General features: G+C 38.5%; 1 protein-coding gene across 9 annotated transcripts in view; it reads left to right on the plus strand.

The window, feature by feature from the left end:
* CCDC171 (coiled-coil domain containing 171) overlaps window positions 1-23078 on the plus strand; it is a 199345-nt gene that overhangs the window by 129167 nt on the left and 47100 nt on the right. For 8 of the 9 annotated variants that reach the window (XR_005559169.1, XM_039363669.1, XM_039363670.1 and 5 more), the window contains one exon: window positions 2295-2426. The exons of the other annotated variant lie outside the window; for it this stretch is intronic. Coding sequence is in view for 7 of the 8 variants with exons in the window: in XM_039363669.1 (XP_039219603.1) it covers window positions 2295-2426 (132 nt within the window). In the remaining variant the exon portion in view is untranslated. The remainder of the gene's footprint in view (window positions 1-2294; window positions 2427-23078) is intronic. 9 annotated transcript variants of the gene reach the window in all.

A 23078-nucleotide genomic window follows, 5' to 3' on the forward strand; every position in this document is an offset into this window, starting at 1 on the left:
CAGTAAAATATTTAGATCTATTGACTATGGTTCAGAAGGGTAGAAGGCAAAACACTGGTGGTTTGATGTTGATAAATTCTTAGAACCTTAATCCACATTAACGTTTTCTTTTATCTGGGTGCACACTGGCTACAATGAGAAAATGAAAAGCTAACATATATAGTCTATAACAATTCAAGTGCGATAATGCATTATTATAGATACAGTAAAATGACATTTGTAGTACATTAGACGACTATCTGGACAAAATTATATATATCGTAGGAGGCCCAAGAGATGTTTTTTGTTCTTCTAGACTCTAGACTCTCTACTCTGAACCTGCAGATAGAAATGTGTGAAAGGCCCACATCATTATAAAAATTGCATTATAGTGCATACTTTGCCAGTTTAGAGGTATTGACAGGAATTCTTTACCTCAACCAGGGAAATGTAAGACTCCCTATTCCCATAGACTAGGGTGCAGGGTATGTAGATCTCCAGCATTTCACTTAGCATTTGAACATATCTTCAGGAATGAAATACACACACACACACACACACACACAGAGAGGGGGGGAGAGAGGGGGGGGGGGAGAGAGAGAGAGAGAGAGAGAGAGAGAGAGAAGTAAAAATAATTATAAAAGGAGTGCTTTCTTAAACATCTTCATGACTTACAAGGAAAAATATAGGTACATTAATACAGTAGGTTCTTATAAACGTGGAATGCAGCAGTCGTTTTTCGACTGTGTTAATGTTTACGTAGTAAACTGTTGCATCAATTACTAGCAGGGCAGTAGAACGTGGCTGGGACAATTTATATGTCTGTTTCTATTCTAAAACAATTCTGCTGCATATTGCCTCTGAGATACAGGATAGTACAGTTCAGTTAATTGCTGCAGTGTTAAGAGTTTGCAAACTAAGAAGACAAAAATCACGTGTGCATCAACTGACTTTCTCCCTAATAAAATGAAAAGATAACATGTACGTATAACACAGCACTATCTGTTTGGAAGGAAGCCTTGTTATTTGTGTTCCAAAGTCATCATAAATTATGACTCTCTGAATCTTTTGTCCTTTTCTCTTCAAGGATGATGGAGATGAGAAATTTCCATATTTCTGTGTCCATTTTTAAAAACTTTGTGTAGTTTTATTAAAATCTACTTAATTTCAATGATTAGTTCAAAGCACACTAATTAACTTTGGGCAATAATGCTGCTTTTTTAATGTTGAGATAATCTGTTTAATCTATAGTTTAGAATTCACATGTAGTACTGACACTTGTTATTTACAAGTAGAAATAAATGTTTTCAGTTTTCTGGCTGCTGGAGATAAGCCTACTTAAGCCAAGATGTGGGTGGATTTTTTTTTCTGGTATTACTGGAAAATCTTCTGTGATATTCAGCACCCTATCTAATAGACTTATTCTCTAGTATTTATGCATAGAATCTGATCTTGTATAGGTAGAAACTAGCAATAATCAAAAACTATAAATACTGCCCTTTGTATTTTTATAGATGAGTGAAGGTATTGCTCACCTTAACAGAAGGTGGCAGTACAATACCAATTGCATAAGATTGTAGTTGTCCACATGAGTACATGGATCACTCTCATTTACGGCGCTCTGTGTTTTGTTGTTTCTAAAACACTGAAATATTTTAAAACCCAATTACTTGGCATTGGGAAAAAAATATGAATTTTCTTTTTCTCTCTTTCAGAATTTTTTTTTTTATTTGTCCCGGTTAAAATACTTGTTATTTGAACTTAGTGTTTCCACTGACACTTACGACTACTCCTTATTAGCTGTTATGCAACTGGATTCTTAGAAATATTTCCATTATCTAATCTGATTTTGCCACATCACAGTTTCATTAACTTAAAAGTGTTTTCTTTGATGAAAATAAGATATTTATGTGAACGTGAGAACTTTTTTTTTAAAAAAGAGAGAGGTTCACTGGTGGCATGTTTGCAGAAATTAATGTGATGAGAGTGTCCATCTTACTGGGCATCTGAACGTCTTAAATCTAGACCCCGTAGAGTTGTGTGCTGCCCCACTTGAAGGAGGAGCCTTAAGTGACTTTCTTTCCTATCTCATTTCAGTTTAGAAAGGAGGAAGCTTTTTCTTCTTAACATTCTCTCCCAGCACTCTGAATTAGAGATTTATTTGCAACGAAAAATCAATTAGTCCTAAATTTATTCATGGATTTCAGGTCCAGCGATCAATGCAAGTCCACTCAGTGGACTCAAGGGGACCCACTTCATCCCAGTTAATGTGTCTGAAGGGGAATTACCATTGATACTGTTTTCCCCCCTTTTAGGTCAGAGATCAGATCTCGCTGTCATGGACTACAGCAAGCAGGAATGACTTCGCCCTGCAGCTGCCTAAGCTGCACCTGGAGACGTTTGCAATGGAAGGGCTGAAAGGCAGGCCAGAGGTTACAGCATTCCAGGTCAGAGTCTTCCGTAACCTTTCTTCACCACCAACTGTCCCAAAGCATTAACCCAAACCATGCTAGAAATAAAGGTTTCCATAAGGTATCTGTCAGAGATTGAGAAATGTGGTTTCTAACTACTGCTTAAACCAAATCATTTTGTTAGAAATATATATATATATATATATATACACACACACACATACATGCATACATATACATTTTTGTGTTCTAAACAGACTATTCAGGTACCGAGGAAATGATTCAGCAAAGAAAAGTATGCATACTATATATTCAAGGGTGACTACAAGGAAAAGAGTCTGGCTTAGACTCTTTTTTTTTTGGAAGAATAAATCCAAAAATATTCCAAGGGAGTGAGAAATAGAAACAAGTTGCTCTTATCAATGTCACAGGTTGTCATCGGCATTGTGTCACGTAAGAGAAATAAAATGAGTGTGAGGTGCATCACAGTGACTGATCGTTAACGCCAACTAGAGTTGTTCAACTGCTGACAAAGATTCTAGTGTTTTTTTAAAAAAATCTTTTTAGGTGCTTTCTGAATAACACTTTCTGTCACTGACTGATGATAGAATGGATGTGAGTGCCAAAGTGTTTAATCAGAAAATAGTGCTCCTTAAAATGCAACTTCCTTCTTCTTTTCCTGTTTATTCAAAATGACCTAAGAGAAAGTATTTGCGTGAACGGATTTATCCTTCCATAGGCATAGTTCTGTTGTTACTAAAGCTAAGTTAATAAAACTCTGCATTTTGTGCCCAAGCAAACAAACATCTTTTCTGTGGGCATCAGTGGGGTTGGTTGGGATGGGATGATTTGTGAAAGGATTCATCTTTCTATAAGCATTGTACTAAAACTGTTACTAAAACTAAGTTAATAAAACTCGGGCATTTTGTACCTGAGCAAACATCTTTTCTGTGGGTATCGGTGGGGTGGAGGTAGGATATCATGGCAGATGTGTCATGGCATTATTGTGAAATGATCTGAATAACACAGTCCACACCATTTGTACAATTATATCCCAATGTGAAGTTGTCCTTACTTGTTCTACATGCCTATGTCCATTTGCTACACGAATTGTGGTTACAGCAGAAAAACAATACGGCAAAAAATATTCCTTTGGGAAGAGGCCTAGTGTGACATTTCTTGGATAATACCGGAATATTTAGATTTATCTTTTAAGTGGTTACCATCAATTGAGACCCAAACTAGGTCTGAAACAAGTTATCCGCAACAGGTTATTTCTTTTTAAAATGAAATAATCCATTAAAATTCAGACGTAGGAAGAAAGGAACAAACACCATCCAACTAATATAGGAGAATCACACCTGTCCTGGGTCTGCTTTTTAGCTCTGTTTTTTTTAAAAAAAAATACGTTTGTACCAACTTCTAATCATGTATTTATTTGGAGGTGGAGGCAGTTTCCTTTCTGCTAGCACAGTGTTTCTCATCCTTGACAATTTTAAGGCATGTGGACTTCAACTCCCAGAATTCTACAGCCAGCATTGCTGGCTGTGGAATTCTGGGAGTTGAAGTCCACATGCCTTAAAATTGTCAAGGTTGAGAAACACTGTGCTAGCACATTGGTACAAAGTCTGAATATTTGTTTCACTTCCCAGCAGCTGACTCCATAGATGGCAATGGCCATATTGCTGAAGAATATGTACATTTCTTTTCTGAGGTGACAGCATATATATGGACCCTATTACTTCCGGTATATTTCAAATGTATGTGTATATATGATTGATGTCTAAATTATATAAAGAGGAGAAAACAATCATTACATATTGATTATATTTTGTGCTTGTTATTTTTGTACCATGCATATGTGAACTCCTCACTATCTCATAGCTAGCTTGTTGGGTTGGTTGGTTTGAATTCTACAAAGAACCGAAGGGTAGCATACGTAGAGTTCCCTCCTTCTGTTTTTTCCCTAATGACTATCATGAGGTAAATTAGATTAAAGAATGAGAGACCGTTCCAGTCTTCTTAGTCTTAGGCCAATATCTCTGCTCACATAAGAGCTATTCAATGTATTTGTACATTTAGTTTTTCTGAGATTCATTTTTATTGTTTATTTTATTGCATTTCATTTGTCTTCATGTTCAGAAACAGAATGACCATGGCTAGGCAAAAAAAGCAGCGAGAGTGACTTTTGACTTCGTGTTGATTTGTCCATTGAGTTTTCTTGGCAGGAGCTCGTAAGGAGCCTCAGAAACCAATCTATCAGACTAGAGCTGAAAGGGACCTTGGAGGTCTTCTAGTCCAACCCCCTGCTCAAGCAGGAGACCCTATACCAGTGGTTATCAACCTTTTTAATGCCACGACCCCCAACCGGTCGTAAGTCGAGGACTACTCAACCGGTCGTAAGTCGAGGATTACTCAACTGTTGCAGCACCGTTTGCAGAATGGGACTTTTGGCGGGCTCAGCAGGGCAGAGACAGCCTGGACAATTCCTATTGGCTTTTGAAAGCCAATAGAATTAGACTCTATTCAAGAGAGTCTATTCTATTGGCTTTCAAAAGCCAATAGAATAAAAGGGAGTAGCACAGCTAAGGAAAAGGGGGGGAAAATGGCGGACTGCTTGTTTGGCGACCCCCGTGAAATGGTCGTTCGACCCCAAATGGGGTTCCAACCCACAGGTTGAGAACCACTGCCCTATACCATTTCAGACAGGTGGCTGTTCAGTCTTTTCTTAAAAACTTCCAGTGATGAAGCACCCACAACTTCTGAAGGCAAGCTATTCCACTGGGTAATTGTCCTCACTGTTAGGAAGTTTATCCTTAATTCCAGGTTGCTTTTCTCTTTGATTAGTTTCTTTGTTTTGGAAAATAAGTTGTTCCCCTCTTCTTTGTGGCAGCCCCTCAAATACAGGAATACTGCTATCATGTCACCCTTAGTCCTTCTTTCCTCTAGACTGGCCATGCCCATTTCCTGCAACCATTCTTCATATGTTTTTGCCATGCGGCTCTTTGAGCCTTCCCCTGTGGCTCCCAGCCTCCTCTGCCTTTGCAGAGAGAGACAGAGACAGAGAGAGGCAATTGCGCTTCCCTGCTTCTCTCTCTCTCTCTCTCTCTCTCTCGCTCTCTCTCTCTGTATGTTTGTTTGTGTGTGTAAAAGAGTGCACTCACAGTGTTCTCCAAGGAGCTGAAAAGCTTACTGGGCGGAGCTCCTCCCTTTGCTGCGTCTCTGCAGGAAGCAGGAAGCAGGAAGGGCAGGAGAGAGCTAGCTAGCCCAGCTAGGCTGACTCAGGAATTCTGGGAGTTGAAGTCCATGAGTCATAAAAGAGACGAGGTTGCTTACCCTGAGCTTGTTGGACACAGCTTGAAGCTTGCCAGGTGAGCAGCAGATAGGAGGGGGGGGGGGAGAAAGAGAGAGAGGGGGGGAGGGGGAGAGAGAAAGAGAGGAGAGGAAAGAGAGAGAGAAAGAAAGAGGAGTGGGGGAAGAGGAGTGGCAGACCAAGAGCAGATAGAGAGGGAGGGAGGGAGAAGAGACAGAGAGAGAGAGAGACCCTTTTGACATCTAAAATGAAGATAGCACTGCATATATCCTTTTTTACCTTTGTGTGTATGTAATTTTATGCTCTTAAAGCATTCTCTTGGTGATCATTGTTTTAATAGTATGGATATTCCCAAGAGTCATATTTTTACTTTTATTTTTAATGTGTGTGTGTGTGTGATGTGTGTGTGTGTGTGTATGTGTGTGTGTATATACATATATATATAATATAATTATATATATTATACACACACACACACACACACACACACACACAACATACACCACACACACACACACACACACACACCTATAATAAAGGTAAAAAAGGATATATGCAGTGTTATCTTCATTTTAGATATCAAAAGGGTTTTGCGGCTCCCGGTGTTTTGTTTTTGGTGGGAAACGGGTCCAAGTGGCTCTTTGAGTGTTTTGGGTTGCCTACCCCTGCTCTAGGCCCTTAATCATCTTAGTTGTTCTTCTTTGCACTTTTTCCCAAAGTCTCGCCATCTTTTTTGTAATGTGGTGGACCAAAACTGGATGCAGTATTCAAGGTGTGGTCTTACTAAGGTTTGTAAAGTGGTACCAATACTTCATGTGATTTTGATTCTGTGCTTCTGTTTATACAATCAAGGATTGTGCTAGCTTTTTTGGCTGCTGCTACTCCCTCCCTCCCTCTCTCTCTTCCTCCCTCCCTTCCTATCTATCTGCCTTCCTGCTACCTTCCCTATTTATTTTATGGGAAACTTGTAGGGAGAAAGTCAGTGGGGAAGACAACAGGAGTATGAAAATGCAAAGCCCGCAGGCAGGTTGCTTCTGCTGGGCAGGAGAGGAAGCGAAGGGGTGCGCAGGGCTGCAGTTCAGGAATGCTACTTGGGGGTGAGCAAGAGGTCTGGGTGGTTTGAAAAGAGCACACAAGGGTTGGAGCAGATCAGGAGTGCATGGGGCCATCACGGTGTGTGAGTGGTGCCATGCTGATTGGAAATGATGTTTGCAGAGGTGGCACAGGTTAGATAGGGTGCCTGGGGATTTTGGGAAGTGTGCAAGAGGCGCTGTGTGGGTCTGGGATCACAGTTGAGGTGGCACAGGTTGGGAAGGATATATGGGGGAATTCCGCATTGGTCAGGAAAGGCATGCGGGTTGGGGAGGTGCATGGTTTGAGGAACACACCGGTGGGGGGTGGAACTGTCACATTGAAAATGAAGACCACGTGAATTCAGCAGAGTGCAACAACAGCCAGTAGCATTGAAGCACCCACAGCTTCCCCATATTTCACTGAGTCATTGGCCTCCCTCAACACACATACTTGCTATGGGATTGGACAATAGCAGTACTTTGATTATAAACTATTGCATGACAAATGGTCTCTAAATGGCTAACTACTCGTATGGTCTCACTTAACCTATTTTATATACTATCCATTTTCTTGTCTCATTTGCCCCATACTCCCATTATACTGAGCAAGACTAAAGACCCTTTTGGCATTCCGGATATTATTAATTTACAGCTTAATATCAGTCAACCCAAGTGGTCAGGATTATGGGAATTATTGTCCAACAACATCTGAAGGGCAGTTTCCCATTCTGCTGCAAAGTGACCAAGAAACCAAAATTCCTAGTATACATAGGAAACAACTTCATTTTCAAAGTCTGGTCTTCACTAGAAAAAAAAAAAGAAAGCCTCTTACTTTGAGGCACTGGGGCTTAGCTTTCTGCGGTAATTTTATTTTTATTTATCCTACCTTTATTATTTTTACAAATAATTTATCACTTTTACCAATAACTCAAGACGGCGAACATGCATAATATTCCTCTTTTACCCACAACAACAACTCTGTGAGTGGAGATGGACTGAGAGACAGTGACTAATTCATGGACACCCTGCTGGCTTTCTTGGCTAAGGGGGGGGGTCTAGAACTCAGAGGCGCCTGGTTTCTAGCTTGGTCTCTTAACCACTAGGCCATGAGTAGGCAACCTTGGCTCTTTTATGACTCGTGGACTTCAACTCCCAGAATTCCTGAGCCAGCATAGCTCAGCATGGAAACCTCTCCCTTTCCCCTCAGCATGGCTGGCCCAGGAATTCTGGGAGTTGTAGTCCACGAGCCATAAAAGAGCCAAGGTTGCCTACCCCTGCACTAGGCCAAACTGGTAATTGAAAATGTAAAATTGTCCATGTAATTCACTTCAGGCTTCTCAGGTATAAGTAGGGTGAAGTATGTATAGCTGGGATTTGTGAGAGAAAAGGATCCTACATTATTCAAAATGTCCCTTATTTGTATAATCATTATATACTCCATGACTCATAGACCATTCTTCCCCACTGCTATCCCAAAGGTTCTTTTTCAAAAGGCAACTGGGCTTTGTCTTTGCTTGAAGATGTTTCACTTCTCATCCAAGAAGCTTCTTCAGTTCCCTGAAGCTTTTTGGACGAGAAGCGAAACGTCTTCCAGGAAAAACAAAGTCCAGTTTCCTTTTGAAAAAGCACCTTTGGGACGTCCATGACTGGGATGACTGAGACTCTACGTAGACACCCCCAGTGCTATATTAATTTTGCTTGGGATTTAAACGCAATTTAACAATTCTTCCCATTTTGTGAAACTTTTCGGAAAAACAACTGCACTGGGGACCCCTCTCAATCCCAAACTACACGGGGCTCAGTTAACATACTGATGCAGAGCCAAATTTGGTTTAGACTTCCCCGAACTAAGCTTTCTTGTTACGCAAAGTTAATATACATGTTTACTTCAAAGAAGTTCCCAAATAAATGCGGATAGAGGTGCAGTTGGGAATCTTACTCTTTCTTGCCGTAGAACAGTGGTTCTCAATCTGTGGGTCAGGACCCCATTTGGGGTCGAACGACCATTTCACGGGGGTCGCCAAACAAGGCTGTCCGCCATTTTTTCCTCCTTTTCTTTGGCCACGCCCCTGGCACCCGGTGATGTATAAGTGGTTGGGGGTCACCACAACATGGGGAACTGTATTATGGGGTCGCGGCATTAGAAAGGTTGAGAACCACTGCCGTAGAAGATAGTCTACTGGCTGTGACAGAGGTAAAATGTTGTTTATGATGAAAATATCATAATCAGTCGTTCAGCAATGCCAAAAATACTGCAACTCGGGAATATTTAAAAATCTGGTGTCATGTGCGAGAATGGAATGTTGTCACATTATATATGTAACAGAGAATCTTCAGATTAATAGAATATTGATAAATGATGCAGTGAATGTTGGAATTACTTTGTTATTGGCATGTTTTAATATGAAAACTGAACCAAGTGCAAAGATGGGCAGGTATCAACGATCACCATCCACTGTAATCAGTGTAATCATATAGCAAGTTCAGGTAGTCGTCAATTTACGACTATTGGTTTAGTGTCCGAATGTCACTAAAAATGTGACTTGTGATTGGTCCTTGCGCTTGTGATCATCATGGTCGTATGATCATAGTTTAGGCGTTTGGCAATCAGCATGTATTTACAACGGTTGCAGCCTCCTGGGGTCACATTTGCAGCCTTCGCACCAGATCCTGACATGCAATGTCAATGGTGGAAGCTGGATTCACTTAACGACTTCACAATTCACTTAACAACCACAGTGATTCGCTTAACAACCGCTGCATAAAAGTTCATACAACTGGGTATAACTCAAAATTCTGGTCTCAGTTGTGATTGTAAGTCGAAGACAAAATTTAGTAGATTAGACTTTCCCTTATGTCTGCCTTTTTTGATACTCTGCTATCCCGCCTCAATGGAGCTTAATGTAGCTGTATGACACCACATTATTCTTTTCAGCACCTTCTTTTACTGTTTACTGTCCTTGAGTAAAGGACCATAAACAAGGACCCCTCTTCTGCCTCATATTCCATGGAAGCAAAGCGACATTGAGGAGGGATAGCAGAGTACGAGAAAAGGCAGACATAAGGGAAAGTCTAATTTACTAAATTTTGTTTTTTCCATTCCTAGGTATCAGTTGAACTTAATGAACTTTTCCTCTGGCATAGTCATCACCAGAGTCTTATCAACGCATTTGTAGAATTAGGGTATTGTGCGCCTGTATAAAACACATTCCAAATTTTGTCCACTAATCAACCAATAAGATTCAGCTTCATTAATTGCTAACTTAAGAATGCTATATTCACACAAACATGCATGCATACTTCACTTTTGTGAAATAAATATACATTTTATGGAATGTAAGAGGGTCTTAGAATCTTAGGGTTACTTATTTAATAATAATAGTAAAGTTGGAAGGGACCTTGGAGGTCATCTAGTCCAACCCCCTGCTCAGGCAGGAAACCCTACACCATTTCGGACAAATGGCTGTCCAGTCTCTTCTTAAAAACTTCCAGTGTTGGAGCATTTATTGCTTCTGGAGGCAGGTTGTTCCATTGGTTAATTGTTCTAACTGTCAGGAAGTTTCTCCGTAGTTCTAGGTTGCTTCTCTCTTTGGTTAGTTTCCACCCATTTCTTCCTTGTCCCTTGGTGATGAGGGAAATGACAAACTGGGAAGGTGAGGAGAAACTTCATTTTGCTTACACTCAGGAGCTGTAGCAAGTGTAGACAGATAACATATAAAGTACCTACAGTTTACCAGTGTACCCTCTGTTGTTGTTGTTGTTTTGTCTGAAAACTGCTACAGCAAAAGAAGGAGGGTGTCGCTAGTTTTATAGTAGGAGAAGGAAGTGTTGACACTGCTTTTGAGTGATAGAGTATGATCATTATAAATTTATAAAGGGGCTTACGTCCTCCCTTTATTATATGTAAATTATGCATCCATGTGTGATGTAGTCATGGCTTATTATATCTTATTGTATACAGAAGCAAAAGATTGCTCTTCTAATCAATTGGGCAAAAATAAATGTAACATAAAACGTTACATTCCTGCTGCATTTTCTGCTTCTTTCAATAGTGCTAGCAGGTCTGCGAAAATAAGCTATTCAGGACTCAAGGGAAAATATCTATCTACAAATACAAAGATAATTATGTTGTTTCTTGTCTGTTCGGAACTTTGTGGCAAATACTGCCTCTTAGAAAATGTACTCTACGAGACTTTTGAAGGCAAATAGAAGTGCTTTTTCTAGGTGGTAGCATTTATTATTTTCCATTCAAACCTATGGTGTGCAGACATGCAAAATGCACAGATCCACACTACGGAGCAGATCTGTAGCCCATAGACTATCTCACCCTGGACAGTTTTAACACAATTTATTCTTGCTGAAGGTATAAATACAATACTGTTCGGTCCCAAAGCATTCATGATTTGTATCTCTCTCCGGTGCCTTCTAAGCCGATCTACAATGAGATTGTTTCACTGGTCTCTGGCACCAAGAGAACGCTATTCTGTGCAAATTAATCTGCATGAATTCCCCCTCTTTCCAAGCACAATTATAGGTATTGACCCAGAAAGCTCTAAATAACCTAGGACCAATATATTTGACGGGACCACCTATTCTGTACAAAATTGCTTCCTTGCCAAAGTTTGGTTTCTGGCATTCTTGGAGCATTTTAAAACGGGGAAATTTAGGGGGAAAATGGAGTGGGTTTAATCTAAGCTTCGTTGTTTTTCTTCTAAGAGATGTTACTGGATTGATCACTGTGTCCTTGGGTGTTTGATTTTCTTCTAAATTGTGCGGGGCTTTTGGAAACGGATATAATGTTTATTTTATATATGTTTGGGGAGGGTCTGGGAAAGGCCGTACTTTAAGTGTAGACCAGTGCTTCTCAGCCTTAGCAACTTTAAGATGTGTGGACCACACCTCTTTACATTGCCAAGGTTGAGAGACACCCGTGGAGACAGTTTGCAAGTCCAGTTCTTGGCATCAGACTAAAAGAAAAAAAAAGGATGATTTGGTGATGGACAAAGAGTATAATCTGATACAAGGACATTTTTTTGATTGCTTAGTTTATGTCCTACCCCGAAAGATAAAGTCTTTTTAGAGCCAAGCTCAACTCTTGCTGGTTTTATGGATATATTCATGTTGTTTTTTGGACCATAAAATGGGAACGGTTTCCCATTGTCTTTTTCCTTTGTCTTTTCAGTCTAATCTTACTTTGGCTTCTTAAGATCAGCCAAAGTTATTGAGATGCTGCTGCTGCTAGCTAGCTAGGTTTGTCTGCAAAATAAATTATAATTTGCTGCGTTGAAGATGAAGATACTAGTTGAGGAGAGGCACTTACCTCCCTTTTTTAATCACCTTTTTAAAATTTTTGCAGTCTATGTGACTATGTTCATATATAACTATGTTCATATATAACGTTATTGTCTATCTATAATGTACATGGGACAGTACACAGTATTATAAATAACGATATATAAAACACATATATATATATGTGTGTTATTGTTAGTGCATTGAATCAACTATACTGGTTTGATATATGTTTATATTTAAACATATGATATATGACTATATTCAACTGCATTGTAGCAGTCACACTAGACAGTTCCATTTGCCCATGTTTTCCTGAAAATAAGACCAGGTCTTTTTTTTTTTTTTTGCCTCCAAAAGAGGCACCAGGTCTTATTTTTGGGCGATGTCTTATTCACCTCCGGCACTGACAGCCCCGCCCAGCAGGTCCACTTTTTCTGGAGCAGAAGGAGCAGCTTCATTCTGCAGCTGCATTCCGGCCTGCATTTTGCAGTCAGGCCTTTCTGGAAGGCCTCTGCAGCCGAGTATCGAGCTATGGATTCAGTCCATAGCTTGGTTCTCGGCTGCATTGCCTTCCAGAAAGGCCTGAGACTGAGAAATGCAGGCCTGGCTGCAGAAGACGCCACAGAAGAACTGGGCCGGCGAGGAGAGGTCTGGGTGCAAGGTAAGTGGGTGCAGGGTGTGTGGGGCAGATCCTCACCCCTACCCCGCCCTAGCTTGCTTTTTAAGTCTGTGCCTCGCCCCCAAACTAGGGCTTATTTTTGGAGTAGGGCTTATATTAGGCCCACTCCCCAAATCACACTAGGGCTTATTTTTGGGGTAGGACTTGCTTTCGGGGAAACTCAGCATTTTAGATAGAGATAGAGAAATAGGGTGCTAGAGAAAGAGAGATAGTGATAGAAGTAGAGTTTTGAAGTGATCAGGATCATACAGGTGAAAGTTACATTGCACTTTGACATAAGCAGCAAGTTATATTATATACTTCCATGTAGAGAAAAGTCGAAAGTTGCCACATTAGTTACAAAAGCTTTCTTTTGAGGCTTAAATAGGGAAGAGGTCTATTTTTGACAGAATGTTTTGCATGTGGAAATGAGCAACTAAGGTCACTGTTAAAGCTCCTTAAAAATCAATGTGAGACTATTGACTAACAGACTTGAAAAGATTGAGGAATGAACTTTTTCAGTCTTGCCTTTGACTAAGGACAAGATCCAGTTGTGTTTGCCTCTTAACTGCCTGTACCAATCCTCGCTTTTAAAGGCTACCTGTCTCAAGCAGTCTGCATTGATTCTGGGTTTCTTTTCTTGTCCTTAATAAATAGTTTTGAAAGTCAAACATTTATGTGGAATTTTATAATGTAGTAATATTGGATTAGGCAATGGAACTGTCAGCTTTTTTTTTGGCGAAGAATATAATTTGATGGGGTGCTAAGGTGGAGGTCTGGAGAAGGAAGGCTGATCTGCAACTTGAGCGAGTTTATTATGGCTTAGTGATTTAGTGATTGATTTCATTTGCTGTCAGTTAAGGCTATCTTAATGTCAAGTTTTTTTGCATAATGCATTGAAATAAAGACTGATGAAGTTCTTCAGAGAGATACCGCTTACATAAACTGACCCTGATTTGGCCTGTTCTGCATGACAATTTAAGTGACAGCAGTTAAAGGGGAATATACCAATGAATATGCAACTATAGTATTAAGCGAAATGTAAGGAAAATGGTTCAGAATATAAAACTGTGCATCAGAAACTGGCTGGATTATTAATTCCACAATTCTTCTGCATTGAGAAAAGAGGGTGTTGCGTGTCATGTCATATCCTAAATAGCAAATTAAAGGGGAAAAAAATTTAGAGGGATTTTAATACTTGTATTCAAGATGTCTGCTAAATGTTTGCTTGGCTTAGCAGGCTATATTTTAAAAGCACGCTAATTTCAAATCTGAGCCTTTGAGACTTTTATTTTTCATTTTATTCTGTCAGTTTGTGTACATGTTGTATATATAACATTTTTGTCTATCTGTCTATTTGTCTATATGTGTTGTTTTTGGTCTGCAGAATGGATTGGTGATCTAGTGGAAATAAATGCTTGATAAGATGAACAATTGAACCCTAATACAGTTTATTAGTAGTTTGTATTATCAGTCTTCAGGAGGCATAAATGTTGTTACTTTAATGGCTTCCGTAGAGGCATATGTTAAACTGTGTCACGTTCTTTGTTCCACATAGTTTGGATAACCAACTCTAGAGTGGTTGATTTCATTTCAGTCCCTCTTTAACTCATCATTGGTAAAGTACTGTATCACAAAAATGGGAATAGTTGGGAAGATAAAAGATACAAGTTCAAAAAATGGTTAGTTTCTGAAATAGAGCTGAAAAATCTTTGCACACTCCGATGTGCAAAGATTTCTCAACTCTGTTTCAGAAACCAATCATTTTGGTTTCTGATAATGCGACCTGCACCCCAAGGAGAGAATATATGAAAGCAGGGTTAGTTTAGAAGAAATGTTTAAAGTGTTAACTTTACATAAAGAGGAACAGAATCCTACTTTTGTTTCAGACTGCGATCTTCTGAGTTTACAGCTATAACACAAAAGGATTAACATTAAACACATTAAAATGACCTATATATAAGGATTTTTTTTTTTTTAGAAAAAAACCCATGAAGAATACTATGGTAGCTTTAAGTGTCACTCTGGGTATATGCCTGAATGCCTTAGGAAGATGTAATCTTTTGTCCCCTTTTTTCAAAGGATTTTTAATATGTTCCCCTTTATATTAAACTTGCAGTCATAGTTGGACATCATACTATAATTGTATTTTTTCTGGGGTATATTACTTATCTTGCCAAAGCTGAAATGATTCCATGTTTTTAACCAATAGCATAAATTACTTTCATAGAGAGCTCTGATCTTCTTAATGCCATCATTTCTGATCAAAGTGAATGGAAGAGAGGTTAACTTGTATTACAGTTTAAAGAACTATTCCCAAGATTCTTGCATGCCTGGATTAGTTTGCTTATAACTTGTATATAAGTTATAACAGCAATTAAGAACACAAGAATATTTTTAGGGACATATTTGTGACCCATGTTCAGAACCTAATTTTAGTGCACAAAACACGATTTGAACTTCCAAAGATACAAGATACAAGTAGATTAGATATCTGCTCAAAAACCTTCTTCAATTTGACGATGAACAGTTGATGAGCATTTTTCAGTTTTACTTTCAAACAAACTGTGTATTGAATTATCGTATAGTTGAACCCACACTTAATCATTTGGATTACCTTTCCACCTTTTATAAAACAAAGACATTTCCCCTTCTCCCATCTTCTAGTACTTCACCTGTACTCCAATATTTCCCAAAGATTAAAGTTTAGCTAAACTATAAAGAAAAAAGAAAGAACTTAAAGATTTGATCACAGCATCAGCAAGTTTGCAAATTTCCCCAAAACCCTAGAGTGCAATCCATCCGGTCCTTGATATTTAATCAGCTTCAAAATAAATAGGTAACCCCTGAACACTACTGCTCTAAATTTCAGATTTCAACCCTTCCTAGTTGGAGCATTGGAGAAAATTGAGGAAATAGGACTTGAGCAGATTTGCTTTTTATTAATATTATTACCTACTCAACAAAAAGAACAATATGGCCAGAAGTGATGCTGATGCAATTTCAATTTCAATAGTCACACAAGTATAAAACTGAAATTTGTACGGGCACCTCTGTGTAGATGAAAAATTCAGCAATAATAAGTAATAATTAGTACAGTATTCTTAAGTAATAAAATACCACATCACTCTTCCAAAGCATGGTATGATAAAATATAACTGATAGAAAACCAACTGATCAAATATTAAAAATGTGATTATAGTATAATACTAACGTGTGTCAAACAGGATAGTATACTTTGCGTTTCTCAAGCTTTCATTAGTCAAAGAAATGTTGATTTGGGAGTATTGTGACTGTGTCAGATCACGGACAAAGAATTCTTTGTTTTGATGAGGCACCTTAACTGACTATGCTTTGCCCCCAAACACGAGCAGCCTAAATTCAGATTGGTAAAGGACAGAGAGGAAAATTTCCAAAAATGATTCCAAGCTCCAAGTAGCGTCATTTGAGTTGTATCTTTATAAGTAATTGTCAACTCCTTGAATTGGACCTCAGAAATATTCTGATAGCGAATGCAGTCCTCCAACTTATCAGAAAAAGGAAGGTGCTCTTGCCCTGGCAAAGTAACTTAGAAAGATACCATAGTTTGCTAAGATAAACATTGCTAAGAAATGCAGAATTATCAGCAGCACATCTTTTTTATCTACTTCATGATATTCTCTTTTCCCACTCTAGCAATATTTTTCTTATTGAAGAGGGAGGTCCATGGAAACCTCAAAGCAGATATCTCAGTGCAACCCAAAAAAGGAAGAAGCTGCTTATAGCTGGTGGTATCTTCAGATACACACACACACATACACACACACACACACACACACACACACACACACCAATTACTTGTTAAATTGGATAACAAACCTTAAGAAGCATTTAGCAAACCGGAATAGATTCAAAGAAGAGTAATGGAGATGATTGGGAGACTAGAAATTAAATTTGAGTGAAAGATGTCATTTAGAGGAAATTACCCATTATTCCAGAATGGAGGAGTGCAATAGAACGACTTCACATTATAGAAAGGGAGTTTCTAATTTAATGCTAGAAAACATTTCAGAGATATAAAGTTTAATGAAATGTATATTGAAGGCCAAATTGTAACTAAATTCTTTCCTCCTGCTAATAGTTAAGCTCAGCTGGCCTATCCAGAAAAGTAGTGTCCTCTTCCATCTACTAATTCTGCCATGGATGTTTCCCGCCCATTGGTGAGATGCCATAGTTTGAGTTTCTACATGACCCAGATGCCTCTTTCCAGGGAAAAATCTGTTATTGCAATGAGTGACTCTTCCAGTGATACAGTGCTACCTTCTAAAACTGATTGCTAAGACTTTTACTTAATTATTGAAAATATCTGCACTTTAATGACTCTCTAATCATAACAGAACATGAGCTAGACCCTTTAACTCAGGAACTCAGAATCTCTCTCTCCCTCCCTCCCTCCCTCCCTCCCTCCCTCCCCCCCTCTCTCTTTCTCTCTCTCTCTCTCTCCCTCCCTCCCTCCCTCCTTCCCTATCTCTCTCTCTCTGTGTGAGTGTGTGTTTGTATGTGTGTACATGTATGCATTCCCTGGTGAGTATATTTAGAATTGGAAGGGGACAGTGTCAAGTGGCTGAATCCAGCTGCTTGTTCAAAGCAGGAATTCAGTTTAAAGCATTCCCGTCAGGTGCATTGCAAGTTTAATTTTAGAATACAGTATTAGGACATCTGTGCTTGGCAATAAATGCCCTGATGGTCTTTATATGCCATTCTATTGTGGTTTCCAGTAGAAACACTTCCCGTCCCATCTATCAATTTCCAATTATTGCTCTGTTCGGGTTCCCTGAAAATCCTGTTGTTATTGAGAGCTTGGTCTTTTTGGGGTGTCTACCAACTTCTTATTCTGGGAGGATTGGGGGGAGAGAGACAGAACTGATACTGAAAATAAAATAGCTGGTTGAGCCTTGAGCACAACAGTTGAGAATAGGACACTAATCTACAACCACGTTTTTCTTGGTCTTGATGTCTTCAGATCTCATTTTGCATATTTAAATGTAGCCTAGAACAAGACTTGGGGTCAGCAAAAAAAAATCTATCAAGATAATGGCAAAGAAGAGTTTTCTCAAATGATATTTCTCTTGAGAACCCCAAGCGGGTTTTTTTTGCACGAAAACACCCACAAGCTCGCAGCTTGTTCTGTAGCCACTACGCGACTGAAACCCGAAAGGATTTTTTACAAGTACATTTTTGGGAAATTCTGTAGCTCACCTACCACAACCTTTTTCTCTCATACCTTAACAATAAAATGGTGCAGGGAACCTTCATGACCTTTGTTAGCTTCATCTGCTGGCTGGGGGGAAAGTTTCACATAACTTTGCATACTATGTAAGAGAACTGCACAAAAGGGGAGACAAGTGACCTGGGGGGGGGGGAAGGGGGGCTAAGCAAAACTTCCATTGAAAATAGCAATGAAAGCCAGATGCCTTCTCCTGCCACTGTTCTCTGGCAGGTTATATTAAGCAACACTAACTGCACGTCGAGCATAGCAAATAAAATAAAAGATCTACGTTGCAAAGAAAGTTCCTTATGGGGCCCTGTTGATGGAATGGACCATTTTCTCCAAATACTCTATTTATTTATTTAAGTGGGGATGCTATTCTAAATATATCTACATTAAACATTCTTTGCCTGTTTCACCTTTTGGATCACTTTCATACTGACTCTAATATCTCTAGAGCAGGGGTAGGCAACCTCGGCTCTTTTATGACTCATGGACTTCAACTCCCAGAATTCCTGAGCCAGCATAGCTGGCTCAGGAATTCTGGGAGTTGAAGTCCATGAGTCATAAAAGAGCCGAGGTTGCCTACCCCTGCTCTAGACCCTTCAGATTGTCATCCAAGTATTTCCCTGGACTTCCACATACTTTTGAAACCCATTTATTATTGTCTCTCGTTGTTTTTCATAGAAGATAGAACAACAGAGTTGGAAGGGAGCCCCGAGGTCATCTAGTCCAACTCCCCGCTCAAGCAAGAGAGTCTATAGCATTTCAGACAAATGGCTGTCCAGTCTCCTCTTGAAAGCCTCCAGTGATGGGGCATCCACAACTTCTGAAGGCCAGCTGTTCCATTGGTTGATTGTCCTCACCATTAGAAAATTTCTCCTTAGTTCTAGGTTACTTCTCTCCTTGATTAATTTCCATCCCTTGATTCTTACCTTTGTGGCAGCCCCTCAAATACTGGAACATTGCTATCATATCTCCTCTAATCCTCCTTTTCACTAGACTAGACATACCCAATTGCTGCAACCGTTCTTCATATGTTCTAATCTTCAGACCCTTAATCATCTTTGTTGCTTTTCTCTGCACTCTTTCCAGAGTCTCAACATCTTTTTTATATTTTGATGTCCAAGACTGGATGCAGTATTCTAAGTGTAGTTGTACTAATACTTCATATGATCCTGATTCTCTCTCTCAATTAATGCAGCCTAGGATTCCATTGTTTTTTTTTTGGCTACACATGGTTGGATCTTATTTAATATTTAATTTAATAATGTATATTCTTCATATACATATTAACTCTTAAGTTAATTTGTTTCCTACTAATATTCAGAAATTTCCTGAAGGCTGAAAGCCCAACAGACAAATATTAATTTTTTTCTTTACAAGAATACAAAATATTTTAATGAAATATATTTTAATCTGTGTATCATTTTTAATTTCTGCATTGCCTTCTTATTTTCCCCTTTATGATATAATTTTACACGAACTAGCTAATTTGGAGATTTTTTTTTTATTTTTTGCTTCCTTACATGTATACAAAATCTGTCTGTCTTTATCTATCTATCTAATCTTCAACTTTGTTGACCTCAGCTATAACAGAATCAACTCTTAATACGACACCTTTATATTAAAGATTTTTTCTTTTCCTCTCATCTAAACAAGTAGGTGCACACACTTATATACACATTACACAAATATTTATAGAGTAGACTTATAAAAGACCGGACCCTCTTGGGAATTTTTTGGCTGAAAATGGAAAAAAAATGAATTGGTGATTTATAATTTTTCTCATTAAAAAGGGTTGAATTTGGGAAGAAGAGAACTGTGTAATATAATCTTAGATATGGAGGTGAGCTAATACATTTGCTTGTAACTACTATAAAGAAGATGGGAAGTATTTTTCTTTTTTCCATCTATATTGTTTTTTGCACTTTTTCTTTTTCTTTTCTTTTTCTTCATTTCGATGCATATATTTTCATGATTATATATAAGCAAATGTTTGCTCTGGAAACATTTGGAAATTGTGATTCCTTTTTCTCTACTTAAATATTTCCTTCTATTACAAGTTCCCATGCTCACAGGAATTCCTTTGGGGTTGATTTTTTTTTGGGGGGGGGGGCAACGTGAAACTACTATGTTATTGTATATATTTGGCAAGTGATTATATTTGGAAGTTGATTTTGCCAAATGGGCATTTGGCAAATTCTCTAGGAATCACTTGTGTTATGACCACACTTACTATGGCCACAAGAAGTTTATATATTCTTAAGCAATGTATAATTAGAAGGTAAGAAGGCAAAAAGACCGGAAGAAAGTCACTCTGGAAATAGATATTTCCCCCGTCTTATTCCTTTGGTTTCTTCTGAATAGTTTGTTATGTTTCTACTGTAAAATTGGCAGCTGTACAATATATATGCTTTTGATGTTATTAATCTACAGCCTGCATTTCAATTTAAAGTGGCTTGTTAATGCTTAAAATTAAAATTCTTTAGCCTTCAAAATGGCTTGGCTGTATTTCTCGCTCCACTGACATTCTTAGAACAGTCTTTAGTCTGGAAAGGATCTTCTTGATTTTAAAATGAATGTGCCATATGAATGTTTGTGGGTTGTAAAAACCTGCTTGCCATGTAAATAGCTGGTAATACTCAACTTTTTAATAAAGAACTCTGTAAAGTACAACTGTACTTTCCCTGTTATTTATAACGAGGTAGGGTAGTATCACATGTCCTTTTGTTAGTTTTCCTGTAACCATATTGCTTGTTCAGGAAAAAAATAAATAAATCAAGGAATTGTATACTTACGACATTATATTCCTTTTTTTAGACATCTGTTTCAGTTAAATTATGAAATCAGTATTTAGGTTCGTGGTTGTATGTTCTAAGGAGGATTTCCCACCTCACCCTTCTTGGTGTGCACCCTTGGGGTTCCTAAAAATGTTGTTTCCCAAAGATTACTATATTCAGAATGTCAAAACACGTGGAGGAAAAAATTCATTAAAAATCAGTAGAGTCAGGCAGATAGCATCCTCCTCATCAACATCATTCTCTTCCACAGACCTGGAAGTCTATGGAAATGGCCATGCCAGAAGAAGGTTTTTGAATAGGTGATATTTATATGTGAATTGGCGCTATTTTGGCTGTGGGTCTTTTTGAAATCTAAAATAATGCCCTTAAACCAAGATCCGTACATAAATAAGTTCACTGCAGAAGTATCTAAACATATCTGTAGGCAATGAAAAGAATTATTTGCAGTGTTGAACAATTTGTGAGCTATTCCTCTCTTCTCTCCATTGTTCAGCAGACTGAGGAATTTGTTTAGTATTTATTTAAGGTAAAATATAAGCCGTATTTGAACCTTGATAGCCATGACCTTTCTCTATACTAATTTTGATGGTTTTCCACATGCAAACATGGAAGGTCAAAACAGTAATTTTATTTTTCTTTTGTATAGATGACTTTAGAACAGAAATTAGCTGGAAATTGTTTGGGATTCATTTTTTCCCCCTCATTACAAAAGTTTAATACTTTTTAGATAGAATGCTTGTATGACTCCTACGAAAACTTCCTTTTTTTGGCATTATATATAGAACAATCTGCACGTAGAATTATTCTTGCCACTGAATTCCACATCAGAATTACGGTCCACCATTTAATTTCATATAATGCTAGTTATAAATAATGTGGTAAAATATTAATCTCTGTAGTTTCTAGACAATGGTCCAGTGAACCTTATAACACAGAAACTCTAGATTGTTTTTTCATCATGGTAAGGAGCTTTATGCACATATATCATCTTCATTGTGCAATTAATGAACCGACTAAAATTAATTTTCACAAGTTTGTTGTATGGTATTGACAGAACTAAAGTAGAGCTTTGTATTACAGGTTTTATACACCCTTTGGCCCATAGTCTGTAGTAAAGTACTTTTCTCTTTCTGCTAAACAGAAATCTTGATTTTTCTTAATTATCCCACAGGATATTTTATGCTGAGTCAGCAATAAATCAGTTCTTGGCAGCACACTAATAAATACAGTGGACTACTGGAAATACCATCTTTCCACTGAGATTTAAATATGAAGCGCTGAGCACTTGATACTGAAAATTCTATGGTTCCTTTTGGGAAACTAGGAAATGTTACCTCAAAGAACTTGTCCAAATTAAAATGTATATAGCCCTGTTGAAATTTCACTTGGGAGGTTAAACTGGATTATTACAAGATTCATAATAGCTATAGGGTTTTTTATTATTATTGCATTAAGGTGTTACGCTTAGTGCTTTATGCTTTTGTATAACTTTTTGCTGTTTGCAGTGTAAAACACCAATTTTAACCTTGTATGTGTAAAAAAGAAAGATTCACCTCTTAGAGAAAGAAAAAAAGAAACATAGCAAATGTTTATTTATTTTTCCATGATACATGAATATACTTAAACCTTGAGATAAAGTATTTTAAATTATTTCTTGTTCTTTTGGTAGATGCTTTCCATGAACATTTTGGTAAATTGGTGAAAAAAAAATTGCTGTATTGTTGACTATATAGTAGTCCAGAATTCCCCAATCTTTCCAGGTTGGTGGCCTGGAGGGAGCAGAGGGGGGGAAGAGGGGATGGTTTTGTGGGTGGGGCAGGCATGTGTGCGCCCACATGAACACTTGTTGCACAAGTGGGGATGTGAGCACCCGCGACACTTGCCGAGTAGGGCCGGGAGTGCTCACGACACTTGTGCGAGTGGCACCATGAGCACCTGCGATGCTCACGCGAGTGAGACCCTGAGCGCTTGTGCAAGTGAGGCCCCAAGTGCTCACAGAAGTGAGGCTCCGAGCACTCATTCGAGTGAGGCTATGAGTGCCCAAGACATCACATGAGTGAGATTGTGAGCGCCCACCAGGCAGCTACTCATGTGGCCCAGTTGCAAATAGGCCACGGACCAGTAGTGGGCCGTGGCCCACAGGTTTGGGACCCCTGCAGTAGTCAACTACTGTATAGTCAACAATATAGCAAGTTTTTTTTCACCGATTTACCGAAATGCTCATGCATTGCCACAATGCTCATGCATTGACATCATGCACAAATGATGCATTTGAAGTGCACACTAATTGATATCAT

Source organism: Crotalus tigris, unplaced genomic scaffold (assembly GCF_016545835.1).
Source record: "Crotalus tigris isolate CLP2741 ecotype Arizona unplaced genomic scaffold, ASM1654583v1 scf7180000019563.1149672, whole genome shotgun sequence".
Classification (NCBI taxonomy): Eukaryota; Metazoa; Chordata; class Lepidosauria; order Squamata; family Viperidae; genus Crotalus; species Crotalus tigris.